Source organism: Protopterus annectens, chromosome 2.part0 (assembly GCF_019279795.1).
Source record: "Protopterus annectens isolate FY-2018-M chromosome 2.part0, PAN1.0, whole genome shotgun sequence".
Lineage (NCBI taxonomy): Eukaryota > Metazoa > Chordata > Ceratodontiformes > Protopteridae > Protopterus > Protopterus annectens.
In genome coordinates, this window is record NC_056728.1 from 1087934552 (window position 1) to 1087950176 (window position 15625).

Sequence of the window (15625 nt, forward strand, 5' to 3'; positions counted from 1 at the left end):
CCTCTGGACAGCCATCGGATTTTATTATGCACCAGGAGTTCTGAATATGTGCTGTTGACTTCATCTAACATTGAACAGAATTTTTGATGTTTTAACCGTTTTGCCATTATTTTATTCGGGTCTATATTGAATCCACGAATGTTTACAATGTTGAATCTGACATTGTCAATAAATGAACAGTGAAACCTCAGAACATCGAAGAGGTAAACGGAAATCTCCGTAAGGGGAGATTTCCATTTACTTCAATGTAGTGCGGTCTCGGAGTTGGTATATTTAAGTAGCGGGGGCTGTGGGGATGCAGGCCCTCCCCCTGCTTACAGCAAGTAGTATTGTTTCCTGACTTTTTTTGCTGTTATTAGTAGGTATTCGATGTTACTGGACTTTGATGATATGATGTCGATCATATCGTATTAGAAGTTCAGTAACTTTGAGTATCTAATATAACCCATTTTATTCACTATTTGAATGACAAGATTCATCACCTCCATGCATTCGGGAGGAAATTTTGGAGCACGCAGCGCTTCTTGGTGCAGAATGCATGAAATGTCAGCAGCTTTCAATCCATTCACTTCTGAAGTAAAGTCACAAACCCTTTCTGTTCTTCTTTCATACTAGATGCCCCATCGGGTCTACTTCACGTTATCGAATTTTGAAAATGTCGAATGGCAATAATATCGTAAATGCCGTACAGCGAGAGTGTTGTTGCGGGATCATGGTACAGTGAGGATCAGGAAATTTGCCCTTTCCTCACTGTAGTGTGATCTTGGAGTTGGTATATATAATTAGCGAGGGGTGTGGGGGGCACAGCCCCCCACAAGAACAGTTTAGTTGTATGGCATTTAAGATCATATTGCCGTTCGACATTTTAGTCTTTCGACAACATGATATAGATGTGCCCCATCAGTAGCCACTGACACCATGTGGGTGGTGTTTATTTCTTTGAATTTTAAACAATTCACCACAGCCTCACAAATGTCCATCTCCTGTGTTTGTCCTTTTAGCGATATCATTTCAATGATTTCTTCCTGCAGCCCATCAGAGTTCTCATATCTGCATAACAGCGCTATCTGTTCAGTATCGTTTACATCTTTTGACTCATCATAGGTGACTGAGTATGGTGAAGATGAATTAGTATCCTCAGTTTGTTGACTGATGATGATTGCTGCCATCGGTCTTTGCAGAGAGAGGCATATCTCTAATTTTCTGAACAATTTCACATTTATTTTTGAAGTCCGGGGATAGATGCTCTGATATTTAAATGAATGATTCTCTCATATATTCTCCGTCTGTGAACGGCTTTCTGCACCTTACTTTCTCTTGAGCTGCCACATAATTAGCAGCAGAGTTTACAGCCTTGATCCACTTCTTGAAAGTATATTTGCTGTGATCAGCTTTCCACAGCATTTCTGCACTCACTCTTTTTCGTTCATCTCCAGCTTGGTACTTTTCAGCAAATGCTTTGTGTTTGTTCTGGAAATGTCTTTCAACATTACATTTTTGTTGTTTGCTAATTTTTCAACACACATCAAGGATATACATAAGCCAGCGTTGTTGGCAGTGAAAGCAAATGAATCTGTCCACACAGACGTATACTCTCCTATTTTCTTCTGAGACTTTTTTTTTTTTGATTTATCCATGGTTAGCTTACAGGGGGTCAAAAACTCAAGATTAGCCACCTGCAGGTGGCAGGGTAAGGATGCAGCCTGTAAACATTGTAGGACATGGCGCATATTTTGATTGACAAAATTTTAAAACACTTTTTTATTTTAGTGTGCCAGTATCGCCTCAAGCTCTATCACTGTCAGTGTGTGTGTGTGTGTGTGTGTGTGTGTGTGTGTGTGTGTGTGTGAAATGCCTGCAGGAAACCCTGTTATACTGGTAAAGTGTATAAGAGCAGGATTTAAATGCTTCCCTATTTTTGGTCATTCTTTGTGGCTCTGTCCAGATTTCTTGTGGTAAGAGTTTGAGAGGTATGGTCGAGAGGTGCGAAAACCTTTGAAGTGATTTTACTGCTGCCAGGGGATTGGTCAATCGCTCTCACTTTGTGCGTGCCTGTGTGTGTCTGTGTATGTAGAAAATGCATTCCAAGGAAAAGCCTGTTATTCTAGCAACTTTAAAAGTATACAAGATCAATATTTAAAATCCATCCCTATTTTTGGTCCCTTGTTCCCCCGTTATTTGTGGCTCTGTCCAACTTTGACAGGTATGGAAACCTGTATATGTGTGTGTGTGTGTGTGTGTGTGTGTGTGTGTGTGTGTGTGTGTGTGAGTGTGTGTAGGAGTGTGACTTCCATTTCACTTTTCTGCTTCAGTTTTCTGTTTTGAGAAGTTTCACTTCAAAAATAAAATAAAAAATAGCCAATATTTATTTTCATATTTTTTTTTTTTTAAAGCTACTGGGAGCGACTGCAAGAGAGGTGGAAGAGCCAGAGGTTGCCAACCCATTTTAGAGAGAATATCAGAAGAACTGTGCAAAGAATATGGAGTACATTGCTGTCTGATTTTGCTTGCAGGTTTACCAGTAGACACAGATTTATGCACTGAAGCAGAAGTAGTCTGTGAATTAGGGACATGACATTTGTACATTCTAGACAATGGAGCTCAAGCCAAGTGGTTTGCCTTTGAGGAAGGGCAGCAGTTTTGTGGCAATAATTTCTCATGTTAAAAAAATAATTCTCAAGGTGTGGGGTATTCAACTGACCAGCAGGTGAAGTCATAGTGCTGTACTTTAGTGTGCAAAACACTATTTCACTGCAATACTTTTTAGTCAGCTTTCTTTGCAACTGTAGCTAACATTTTCTGCTATCCGTTGAGAGATGGTAATGCCCCCCCCCCCCCTCCGTAGTGAAATATATACATTGAATTTTGAGCATTTCTGAGGATGGCACAGTGGTGCTTGGTCTTTCAACACAGTCTGAGCTATGTACTGACTAATTGTAACCTGAAACTTTTAGTTGCAAAGTATTTTTTTTTACTGGTTAAAATTATAGAAGCTAAGCAAAACATGATCTTTTTAAACTTCCTTAATTTGTACTTTGCCATTTGGTATAAATTAAACATGACATGTATGAGCTCATGAATTATGTGGGTTCTTTTGTTTTTCTGCACAGTGTAAGATGTACATTTTAGAGTAGACATTTTAGAGTAGACCCAGACTGTAAGCATGGGAAGGTAGTATGCAGAAAATAACATGGAAGGGTAGAAAAGGAAAACTCATAACATTATTTATATTCTGATCAAGGAGTATTATGTTTCTTGAAATCTTTATTTATCAAAATATGAAATTGTCAGCCAGTTACTGGGTTGTAAGTCCAAACCCAGAGGCATTAACTGAACAACACCTGTTGTATTGCTTTGCCTAAGCAAGACTAACTATTTTGTGAATTATCAGCTTTTTTGGCTGCAGTATACATGCATAGACAAGAGAGAATAAAAAGTAAGAAAGAAAAACTGATGGCATTCAGTACAGCTGGGGATTAGTTTTATTTCCAATTGTTTTGAAAACTTGCATATACTGTACATTTACAGCTGGGTATTGCAGCTTCCTCTTTTCTTAGGAAAATATAAACATGTGCACTGGAAAGTCAGGCTTGAGTTCTGCTTCAGAAACTCCATCTCCCATATTCATATCCTTGTGATTTCCTTTATTGAATATATTTGTACCCAGTAGTATATGAGTTGCACATGGAGATTTCTAAATCAGACCTCATGTGGGCTCTGTAAATAGTAATAGTTATTTTTCATATTAAAAGTATATCAAACATGAACATCTTGGCACATGATGCAGAAAGAGAGCAGAGGAAGGAACTGCTGAATACTAATTGGCTGTGATTATTCTGTCTTGTAAACAGAAGTTGACTTCTGACCTGGCAGAGCTCAAGGGGCAGAAGGATGAATTGGAAAAAAGACTGGACCAGATGAAAGAGCAGCTGGCCCAAGCTCCAGAAGCAGTAGAAGAGCAATCACCCCTGACCTCGAATCAGAGACTTACTATACCACCAACACCTCCTAGGAGCATGGAATTAGAAATAAAGCAGTTACAGAGCAAATTGAAGGTAACTATGAATATGCATAAGTATATTTCTGCCCATTTAGTTAAAGTTTTGTTAGCTGCCATAGTCATCCTAAAGGGTTGTTCACTTCTGGTAACATGTTTTCAAAACCATTTCCTTTGTAGCGGAACCCGTGTTATTTTGTGAGTATTTTTTTTTATGTTATGCTATAACATCCAGACATTACTGTAAAAGTAAGACCACTTTTGCGGGAAAGGTGCACTTATTCATTGTAGTGGTTAAGTTTCAAAGAAAAAGATAATCTGGGCAGTCATGCACAAAATTACTGTCATTGCCCTTCCACATTGTAATGAAAATTGCATCACGGGTGCAGTGATTAAGAAAGCAAATGCCCACAACATTTGACAGGTGACTGTAATACGATCTAAACTAGTGCACAGGTACTTACTAGTGTAGATTGTAATATTACTTTGCTGCTACATCTCAGCTCCTCCATTCTATGTAATATTCTGTCTAATGTTATGCTTTATATACAGGAACAGTGAAATTGGCAGTTATGTTGCTAGCTACACCCAAAAAGGCTAAAAGAAACAACCTCATTACTACTAAAGGACTTCTAGATAAATTTGCCATTCGTGCAGAGGTCTTATCCTAGATCCTACACTGCCTTTTAAGACTCATATAAGTGCTCCTTAAGATACAGAGAGCATCTGAATACTCTTTCTCTGTACTATGCTTCCTACAGACTGTTACTCTGGGCCCTCTATTTCACCTGTAAGGCAAAAAAATGACCTAATTCTGTTAGACCTTTTGCATATTCAGAAATCTGGCAATACCATCAGTACTTGCTATAACGACCTAAGTCTACGTTAAATGCTAACCTGTTGGCAGGATAAGTATCTCTCCCAGAGGATCGCCTACTTATGGAATAAGCTGTCACCCAGTGTCAAAGTAGCGCCCTACCTCTGTTTAAATTCAACCTCATTGAGTGTATGGGAATCTATAACTTCACCATGGGGCATGTCCACAGAGGTCCTTATAAAAGGGGAAGTTAGTAATAGCAATTGCAGTGGCTTGGCCCATAAAGGTCTACTGGAGCAGTATAAACCTGTGAACCTATGCAGACATGGCATTAAGAAGCCCATTGCCCCAATGTAATACTTTTTAATAAACTTTCATACCTGATCTCGGAATATCTTGTATGGCTTTACCTAAAATATATAATGTTACCCAAGTTGAAATATGTACAGCTTATTGTGGCCCCAACTCTCTGGCAGCAGCTTAAACAACATTTAGTAAAGTATGCCATTTTGTCATTTTGGGAAATCACATACCCATCATTATTAACGGCAAAATAAAGTTACACTGGATTCCTGTGACTGCTTGAGGCATACTCCTCTTAAACAACCTGGCATTTAAAATTATCAGGCTACTCTTTTGGGGAGGAGATTCTGTCAGGACTTTCACTTATACCTTGAGGAGTAACAACAGTGGTGTTCTTTCACTGAGAGGACCCCTATTTTTTCACTTAGCAGTATAGATGAAAGCTTTTGCTAATATTGGCCCTACTAGCTTGAACCAGTTTTGGCTTTCTGATATCAGTAAAGAATATTGAACAAACATCGGAAGGTTCCAGAACTAAGCTGTTTCTTGAGAATGAAGGTAGGTGTTCAGAGATAATGGCAAATCGTGCTACATGATGTCCCCTGTTTAACTCTCAGTACTTTTTAAATTTTGTGTGAATTTAAATGTTTACTGTGCTGAGGCAGATGTGCAAATTATAATTGTTCTTTAATGAAACAAATGTATCGTTAGCTATTTGTTGCTTTTATTGTGCACCTGTTTTTGGGTTACCTGTTATTTGCTTTACGTGGAGCTTGGGTCATAACTGAAAAGGGTCAAAATTCAGGTCTCTAGACCTTGTATTTCTGGTACTCTTTAACTTACGAATATGTCGGAGATTTATAAGTGTTGGTTTTGCCAATGCCTTGTAAGCCAGGCATAGATGACCCCTCAGCAATCTATAGGAGATTGAGTAGAGGGAAAGGGCTTTAAGGTGTGCTGCATAAGGCAGGTTTATTTGTTACTTTGTATTCTTTTTGTAAGGAACCTGTGAGGTCACTGTAGTTGCTGCATGTGCCTGGTCAGATATTCTGCAAGTTAATTGCCATATTTCCAAAAGTTATACTCTAGCTATGGATCTCTGTGGTGGTTAACTGTTGACCATACAACTCAACCGTCCCTGAAATTACCTTGTGTTGTTGCCACACCCTTCATATAAGTTTAGCTTTCTGGTCAATCAAACTGAGGACTGTAGACAGTATGTAATGCCAGGCATTACAGTGTCGTACTTCATATTGCTCTGAACACACAAGCTGATGTAAAACCCATTGGTTTATTACATTTTAACTGAAGCAGCATAATTGTTCTACTGTTAGTACAGAGGATTAAGGCTTGAAGTTGTTGATGCAGTGCTTCCCACAATCCTCCTGTGTGACTTTGAGCAAATTCACTTAACCAAATGGTTCTCCTGGTTTCAGTCTGAAAAAAGGTCAATGAAGATAACTGCTGAATTCTGGTTACTCAGTACACATAAATAAATGAATAAATAAACAAATATATATATATATATATATATATATATATATATATATATATATATATATATGGGTCTACTTTTCTTTGACGAAATTTCATTGTTTCGGGGGGGGGGGGGGTGGAGGACCACTTACGTGAAGATGCACTTGGGTGAGGGTGCACTTTTGCGAAGCTCAGTTCTATGAACCGATAAGAAAGGAAACACTGTGGCACAGAAGCACACTACAGTGGTGAAAAAGGAATCCCGGAGTTAGTATATTTAAGTAGCAGGGGTGTGTGTGGGGGATACACAGCCCTCCCTGCAAAATACTGTTTTTTGTGTTTCTTTTTTTGTGTTTATCGGTTCGTTGAACCGATATTCGCAAAGGTGCACTTTCATTTGAGTGCGCTTTCGCATAGGTGGTCCTCTACTTTTCTTTTTCGAAGTGGTGCAATTTTGACAAAGAAAAGTATATATATATATATATATATATATATATATATATATATATATATATGTATATGGTTCCCTTTATGATCTCGAAATACTGAAATCTCCAATTTCAGTGTCCCGAGACCATAAAGGCGAAACTTCAAAATAGTGAAAGTGCATAAGCGCGAATCTGAATATCTTGAATACGCATTATGCATTACGCTACATTATGTGAAGTGTTTGGCAGGGATGCTGTCCTGAATTTAAGGTGAGTGAGTGTATGTGAGTGTTTCTGTAAGTTGTATGTATGTGTTAGGGTAGGGAGGTGGAAGTATGAGTGTGAGTGTTGGATGTGTTGGTGTTTGAGTGGTGTGTGTGTGTGTGTGTGTGTGTGTGTGCGCGCGCGCGCGCGAGGGCTGTTGAATGTCTGGGTGTGAGTTTTTTTTTTTTTTTTCTGTTTGTGCGATCCCGGAGTTGGTATATATAAGTAGGGGGTGCAGGGGGGCTTGACACCCCTGTTTACATGTAGTGTAGGGTTGTATAGTTTGTGTGGTGTGGGTAGAATAGTGTGTGTGTTGTATGGTGTATGTTTGTTCGTTATTGTGTGGTTCGTATTTTTGAGTTTCGGGATTGTGAGTCGTTCGCCTTTTTTGTTTCAAGATACTGAAATTCGAGATTTCAGTATTTCAAGATTATAAAGGGGAACCATATATATATATATATATATATATATATATATATATATATATATATATATATGTATGTGTGTGTATATTTATAATTTATAGTTTTCCTAATTTGGGGTCTCTGCCAAAGAAGTTGAGAGTTATGCTTCAATACACATCTGTTCCCTGATTCTTGCACTGTTTGTGAAGTATGCTGTCTTAAACATATTTGTCTCTGTAAAATAGTCCATGAACTCTAAGGAGCTCTCACTACGTTGGCCCCTGTCCCCTTTTTCTTGACTAGTAGACTATACTGCATATTCCAGTTATTTAGCCACAGGAAATGACAGAACACCTGTTTTACTGGGTATTTCTTTGTTAATTACTTCATACTGGCTATAAGCTGATCGCTCCCAGTTATAATTTGACTTCCACCACTTTTTACTCTAATATTATACTTCCTACATATACATTTCACTCTCGACTCTTATTCCAAACCCCTCCCTTATTACTTCCATATATACACTTGTGTTTCTTGTTTCCTCCTTCTCTATCTCCATTAAATTTTTAGCCCCATTCTTAACTAACTTTCTTCCAATCATACTGCTTTGCACTATATCCATTCATAATCACAACCTTCCTTAATAGTACCTATCTATTCCATATTGTATCCTTTACTTTTCCCATCTAAACCTATATTTCTTTTTATTTTGACTACATTATATTGTAGCCTTTCATACTCCTCTGTTCCTTACATTCCTCTTCCCTTATAAAAAAGACTTCTGTCCTTACCTATCTTCTACCATCTTTCAGAATCCACCATCACTGAATCTCCTACTGCCCTACAACTTCTTGTTTTCTTCTTCATTGCTACTTCCTCACCACCTGACATCTATAAAATGCAGATTTCTGTGCTTAATTATGCTTCTCTTCACCTCATCCTCTATTCTTCTCCTGCTGTGCCATCTTTCATCTTACCACGATTCAATAATATCTATCAACATCTCTCCACCTCTGTCCCAACCACCTGTCCATACTTCCTCTTTACACTCTCCACACATCACTCCAAATCTGTGTAATATTGCCCCTCACCTTTATTCCAAATATAGACTGCACTTCAACTCAAACCAAAACAAAAGTAAGTGCAGGAATCCTCTCTAAAAATAAGTATACATAATTCCCCAATATACTAAAATGCTTCAAGGAGGAGATATACACCTTAATCCTGTCCCCACCTATCACAATGAACACAAAGAAAATCCCCCCTCCACTCCTCTAACTCAACAACATCCAGTCCCCCACCCTGGTGATCTGTTTTTGCTGCCATAAATGTTAGAAGCATAAGAAATAAAGCCACTGAACTACATGCCTGGATTACCCAACATAGGCCCGATGTTCTCACTGTAACTGAAACTTGGCTTGAACCCAGCATAAATGGCTCCAAAGATATACCCCACGGCTATAGTATCATCCGTAATGACCATATAAAGAGGCATGGTGGTGGTATTGCTTTAACACTTCCCAACACCTACCCCATTTCCCCCTACAGCAAACTAACACCAAAGTTCAGCTTACCAGAGCTTCTTATTGCTTTCCTCAAAATAAACAGTTATAAACAAATACTTATTACTGTCCTTTATATCCCTCCTGGTGACAATACAGCTATACTGGAAGATATCATACATTGGATGTCTGTAACATTTCCACAAGGAAAAATACTACTAGGTGATGTGAATGTCAATTGGTTGGACATAAACTGTAACTGCCCTACTTCTAACATGAATTTATATGGTTTCACACAGCTAATCATCAAGATTTTTCTTGAAGAGTTTAACCCAAGTTTAACCCAGAGCTGTTGGACATGCTCCACTTAAAGAAATCCCAATCCCTCCGAGCTACACGCTGTAGGGACCTAAACCTTGTCACCACAATAAACAGAACATGCTGGGGGGAACAGACTACCTATCTATGTCAAACAGAGCTCTCATTAGCACTCTTCAAGAAAAATCTTGATGATTGGATGGGTAATAGGAAATTCACCCCGGGGATCACTTCTGTGGTTCTGCTTGACAGGGGCACAGGAAAATAATTTTCTTGGGTGGCGAAAGCCAAGGTACATTTTTGACTAGGCTTGTATAGGCCCTAGGGCCAATAGCCTAGTACCTACCTATGAACCTATGAGCATTATACTCTCTGATTGGTTTGATAAGGGTGGAGTACAGTGGGATAATGACCTCTTTGAACCTAGATGCCATGCCCTTTCTTATAAGTTGTGCAGCATAAAATTATATCCTCACCACTATGGTCATGTGGTGGTCAAAGGTTAGGCTGTTTGTGTACCCAGATCCCTGACCACTGGGTCGACTCTTAGAGAGCCACAAATTTTACAAGGAGCAGACCAAAAATCATCTCAATTGTTTTGCCCTAGAAGTCTGTACAAAGCAAAAAATAATGGCTCAACAGACCCTAAGTTTGTAGTATGATAGCTGAAATTAATCTAGGGAATATGAAGGAATCCAACTGGGCTTTCCTAGACTTGGATAAATTACATGACAAGGTCCCTAGAAAGCTGACTTGAGCAGTGCTGCGATGGTTTGAATTAACGGAAACATTGGTAGAATTAGTACAGGCTACATACAAAGACCCAATGACACAAGTAAGAGCAGTGTTTGGACTCGCAGAGGGTTTCCCACTGGGAGTGGGTGTGCATTAAGATTCAGCTTTGAGCCAACTGCTGTTCATACTGGTGATGGACTACTTTAACAAACAGATGGGGGGTAGATCAATAAAGTTGCTGTATGCAGACAATGTGGAATTACAGGCAGACTCTGAACAAGAACTTCAGCAAATGATAGAGGAATGGAATGCCAAGCTGAAGGCACACAAGATGAAACTGATGACAGATGAGACACTGCATCCGATCACTGCTAATTAATGCCTGTCCAGTCAACAGATCACACTTATTATTACAGATATTGGGTTGTGGGAGGCTTACCCCCCGACACAGACACACACATACACAGAAACATTGTTTAAATGTATTGTTTGATGCTGTCTGTGTGATTGTGGTTTAGTGGGAATAAGGAATTTGTCTTCTTTTTACCGTTTTACAGTGGCACTAGTAGTATAAATGGAAATCTGGGGGTGCAGTGGCTTACCTTCCCATGCAGAAATTTGTTTAGATGTGTATTCTGTGGTTTTAGATTAGTCAGGACCTACTGTTTGAAACTATTTAATCAAGTCCCATCTGTTTCTAAATACAGTCTTGTCTTATTTACATATGTATAACACCCCCTCAGACACGCTCTGGTATAAATATATTAATATATCTGTGTGTATATGTGTGTATACATCTATGCATCTAAAAGACATATAAATATATGTATAGTAGCATACTCAGAACTTTCCTGTAATTATTCCCTTAACTTATTCTTGCCATTTCCATCTGTGATCTTACCATATTCCCATAGTAAATATACAGTGCTTGCAGCAATGTGGAAATCAGAAGCTGAGAACTGAAATAGAAGGAAAAATAGTGGAATAGATTCAAGTATCTGGGTGGGATTGTTGAGAAAAAGGGAAGTCTGCATGGGGAGGTCAAAGCTGAATCAGAGGGACTACAGCCAACTGGCACAGAGTGTTGGGGTAATGTATGATAGAAGAATGCCAAGGAAGCTGAAAATTAAGGTGTACAAAATAATGGTGCAAACCAATACTACTTTATGATACAGAAGCTTGGGCAGCGAAGACAATGCAGTTGAGGAATCGAGAGGTGATGGAGATGAAGTGTCTGAGATGGGTGGTAGGATGCATATTCTTGGACAGACAAAGAAATGAGGATGTCAGAACAGAAGCCCAAGTACCTCTAATTGTGTTGAGTAGCTCAAGGGGAACAGCTTATGGTGGTTCAGGCACATGTGCTGGAAAGCAGAAGACAATCTGGTGATGAAGACTTGGGACAGACAGGAAGAAGGCAAGAAGAAACAAGGACATCCAAGAAAGCAATCCAATATGCCAACAGTTGGGCTTGACTGTTGAAGAAGGTAGGAGAGTAGCATTGGATAGAGAAAGGTGGCAACAGCTGATGAGATAACCTGACCTCATGTTGAAAATGCAAAGTAGGGAGTTGATGATGATGACGATGATGATCAGTCTAAAAAGGGAAACATTGTAAATATTATTTCCTTTTATCTATTTGTTAACCTAGTAAATCCACAGTTTTCTTTTCCAGGCAATAGCCAGGAGGATTGTTCTAGTGAATTGCTCAGAGTCACACACTGACATATGGAGAAGGAAGAATTCAAACCCTGTACTTTTGACAACAGGAAGCAGTTTGTGAACAGCTCAGAGCCTTACTTGCCATATAACCCTGGTTCACTTTAAAATTTAAAAGAACAACATTGTGGAGCTTTTCCTCCCCTAGCCTCTGCTGAAAATGGGCAAACTTGCCCAGTCGGACTTCCCCGGTAAACAAATGTTAAATAAATAAATAAAACGTGTTGCAGGGACGTGCATTTTTTAACAATGAAACTTTAATGACTGACACTATTGACTGACTGTAATCCTCAGTTGTTTAACAGTAAATGAAGAAATTAATAGAGGCCTGTCAATTGGTATATAGGATTAAGGCTTCAAGCTCTTAATGAGCTGCCTTCTATAGTCAGAGGTACAGAGTTTGACTATTTTTACCTGCATTTGCCCACTGTGTGACTCTGAATAAGTTACTTAGTCAGACTCGCATCTCATCTTAATAATGAATGTATTTTTTACCCATGTAAAAGTGTGAAGGCATCTGTGGATCATACTATGCAGTGGTTCCCCTATGATGTCACAGCTCTAGCAAACCAAATCATAAACTGGTTGATTACAACTGATCAACTACACTACTCCCCTTATCAGCAGTCATACAGTTTAGTAATGGTTTTGCAGGTGTCAAGCTTGCTTACATCCTTCCCTTAATTATTTATATTAAATTTATGGAACACATATTGAGGAGTTATAAGTTGAGAGTGTGGGACAGGTATTGCCTCTAGAGACAAGATCTGCATACTTGGTTATAGATGCAAATGTAATTTGAAAGGTGAGCTTTCCTTTTTTTAAAATAGTACTTCATTGAAAAATAAATCTTGGGAAATTTGTAAAACATTGCTACTCAGCAGAAATCATTATGAAGTGCCAGCAATATAAACAACAAGAATGGGTGAACCAACAATAACAGAAATTGGTAAAATATATGAATGTGGTTATATATGATTTTGTGTGTGTGTGTGCGTGTGTGTGTGTGTTTATATATATATATATATATATGAAATGAATGCAAGAAACATGAGTAGGTAAAACAAAAAAAGAAGCTTTGATACAGAGGCAATTATTGTTAGCTAGTATAGTTCCATGTGCTCATTAACACTGAATTACAATTATGAAACTAATACTGGTATGATAAAGATAGTTCTCAGTGATTTTCCAGAGGTAAAAGAGTTCCTCTAAGGTCTGTTCACAAACATGCATGGACACGCACATACAGACGCACAGCAAAAACACTAATTCAAGCCACAAGAGTTATGTCAGTGAAAGAAAAGAAAAAAAAACATTGATCTCCATTTGGCTGTACATGCAATAGCAATAATTAATGCATCAGCAATGATCCATACAATTGCATTAAAACTGCATCCAGTTAAAGCAGTAAAAAAGCTAATTCTCAACATTAGTGGCTAATTTCTTCAAACTGAAACCACACTTCCATTCACAGTAGTAATTTAACAAAACTCCAAATGTGAATTCCCAATGGCACCAGCTAATTCCTTCCATATATAGTAATAATGGCAGCAAACACCAAATGGCAATATGTTGGCAAACTGAATACCATGCTTTGAGTGTGAAGTCTCTCACTGACTCAAATGTAGAGCCAGTGAAAGCCTTCCTTGAACTGTACACTTCATGGAGCAGTAGAGCAGCAGGTTGCATATGTGAGTGAGGGTGAGATGTTTTGTATCATTTACTGGCTCCCTTACCAGCACCGAGTCTTATGTAGTTGCCTAGGTCACTTTATGCTGGATCCAACCCTGATTCCCATTATGCCAGGAGTAATACACCAACTGTGCCAGTTATTTAAGTTTAACTAGCTAAAAATCTCTGTATACCATCCCCAGATAGATGGATTAGAGCATTTTCACCTAATGCTAAAGTCCAAAACGTTAGTGAGAAGGATGGCAAAAACTGGGATCAGTTAATACAATGCTTCTTATTTGCCATTAATGAAGTACCACAAGACTTAACCAGGTTCAGCTTTTTGAATTATTCTACATCGGACACTCTTGGAAAGTCATAGAACTTGCTAAAGAAACTTGATAGGGGGAGAACATCCCATTTAAAGAACTTATAACACTATACCAGTTTGCAAAACAAAGTGATACTAACAGTACAGGAAAACATAGAAAGAGCTTAACTTACCCAGCAAAGGGTGTGTAACTGAAATACCAGGATTAGGGAATTTAAAGCTGGAGGCCAGGTACTGTTTTTCTCCCAGTCTGCAAAGAAAATGTTTTTACCTGAATACTAGATAAAATAAGTAGATGGTGAAGTATAGAATTAGGTAGATACGGGAAAGGTGCAAACAGATATTCCACGTCAACATTTTGAAACCAATTAGTTTATCTGCCTAGGTTAGTGAATCTCTTAAATAAAGAAGACTGAGCTTTTATGTCTGCAATTCAAATAGGTGCTATACTGTCCAAACCAGAAAAACAAGAAATAAAATGATCAATGTTATGGAGCAGGGGAGTATTTTCAAAATTGCCTAGCAGAACAAGTTTGATTCAACATTTTGACATATTATATTACATATAATTATTACATATTACATTATATTATTATAATATATTATGTATTATATATTATTAATATTATTATATTGTATTATATTACATGTAATATAACATATTGAGATTAATCCGAGAGAGAACACTAGGTTAAGCCCCTACCAGATACCTGTGTAACAGAGAAAGGCATTGTAGAAAGAAGAATCCAAAATAGAGTAGAACAGTCCATTAACTTTAGTCCCCAAATTAAGTGGAACAATAATACTCTGTAATGATTTTAGTAAGATGAGCAGAATTTCATTTTTCGTTAATGCTTTATAACTAGGATTGTGGAATCAGTAGAATGATTATGAAAGGTGTGAATCTCAACTACATTAAACCTGATAAAATGTTACTGGAAAATCCCTCTCACAGGTGTTGCTAAAAGGACAGCTTTATCAGTGCCACAGGGATTATTCCAGTATGATGCTCTTCCTTTTGCACAGAATGGTACCACAGCAAACTTCCAAAGATTAATAGCTGGAGTTCTGAAGCTCAACACTTACTGTGCTGCACCTTACCTAGACAATGTCACTGTGCATTCTGAGGAATGGGACTTCCATGTAGCTAATGTATGTGCTGTACTAATATCCGTGAATCAAGCAGCAGTAACTTAACTATTACTGTGAAGAACAAAGTTGACATGACAAAGGGTAAATACCTTGAGTATGTCACAGGAGGAGGAGTGGTTACATCCCAAAAATAAAAGGTATCCACAGTAAGAAAATGTCCTACCCCATCTTCTAATTTTATTAAATCATTTACAGTCTGTATAGATTATCAATGATGATTTAGAAGCAGTGCTGTCACAGACTTCCAATGGAGAGAAGCATCCCATTTGTTTCCTCAGTCACAGCCATAGCAATACATAGGCTAGGTATTCTGCAGTCAAACAGGAATGCCTTGACATCAAGTGGGCAATTGGTTCTGCAAAGTAGTATTTGTTAGAGAATTCATCCTAATAACAGACCATGCCCTTATATAGTTGTTACATGAGCAGCAGGATGGAAATAACAAAGCTCAGGTAATTCCCGTCTTTGCAGCCGTTTACATTCCAAGCCTAGTCTAGTCGAGGCTCAA

At 38.3% G+C, this 15625-nt stretch overlaps 1 protein-coding gene across 1 annotated transcript in view; it reads left to right on the top strand.

The window, feature by feature from the left end:
• The window catches only part of CNTLN (centlein), a 3122808-nt gene that overhangs the window by 2268040 nt on the left and 839143 nt on the right, over window positions 1-15625 (top strand). Inside the window, exon 19 of the mRNA XM_044061293.1 lies at window positions 3852-4055. Coding sequence (XP_043917228.1) covers window positions 3852-4055 — 204 coding nt within the window. The remainder of the gene's footprint in view (window positions 1-3851; window positions 4056-15625) is intronic.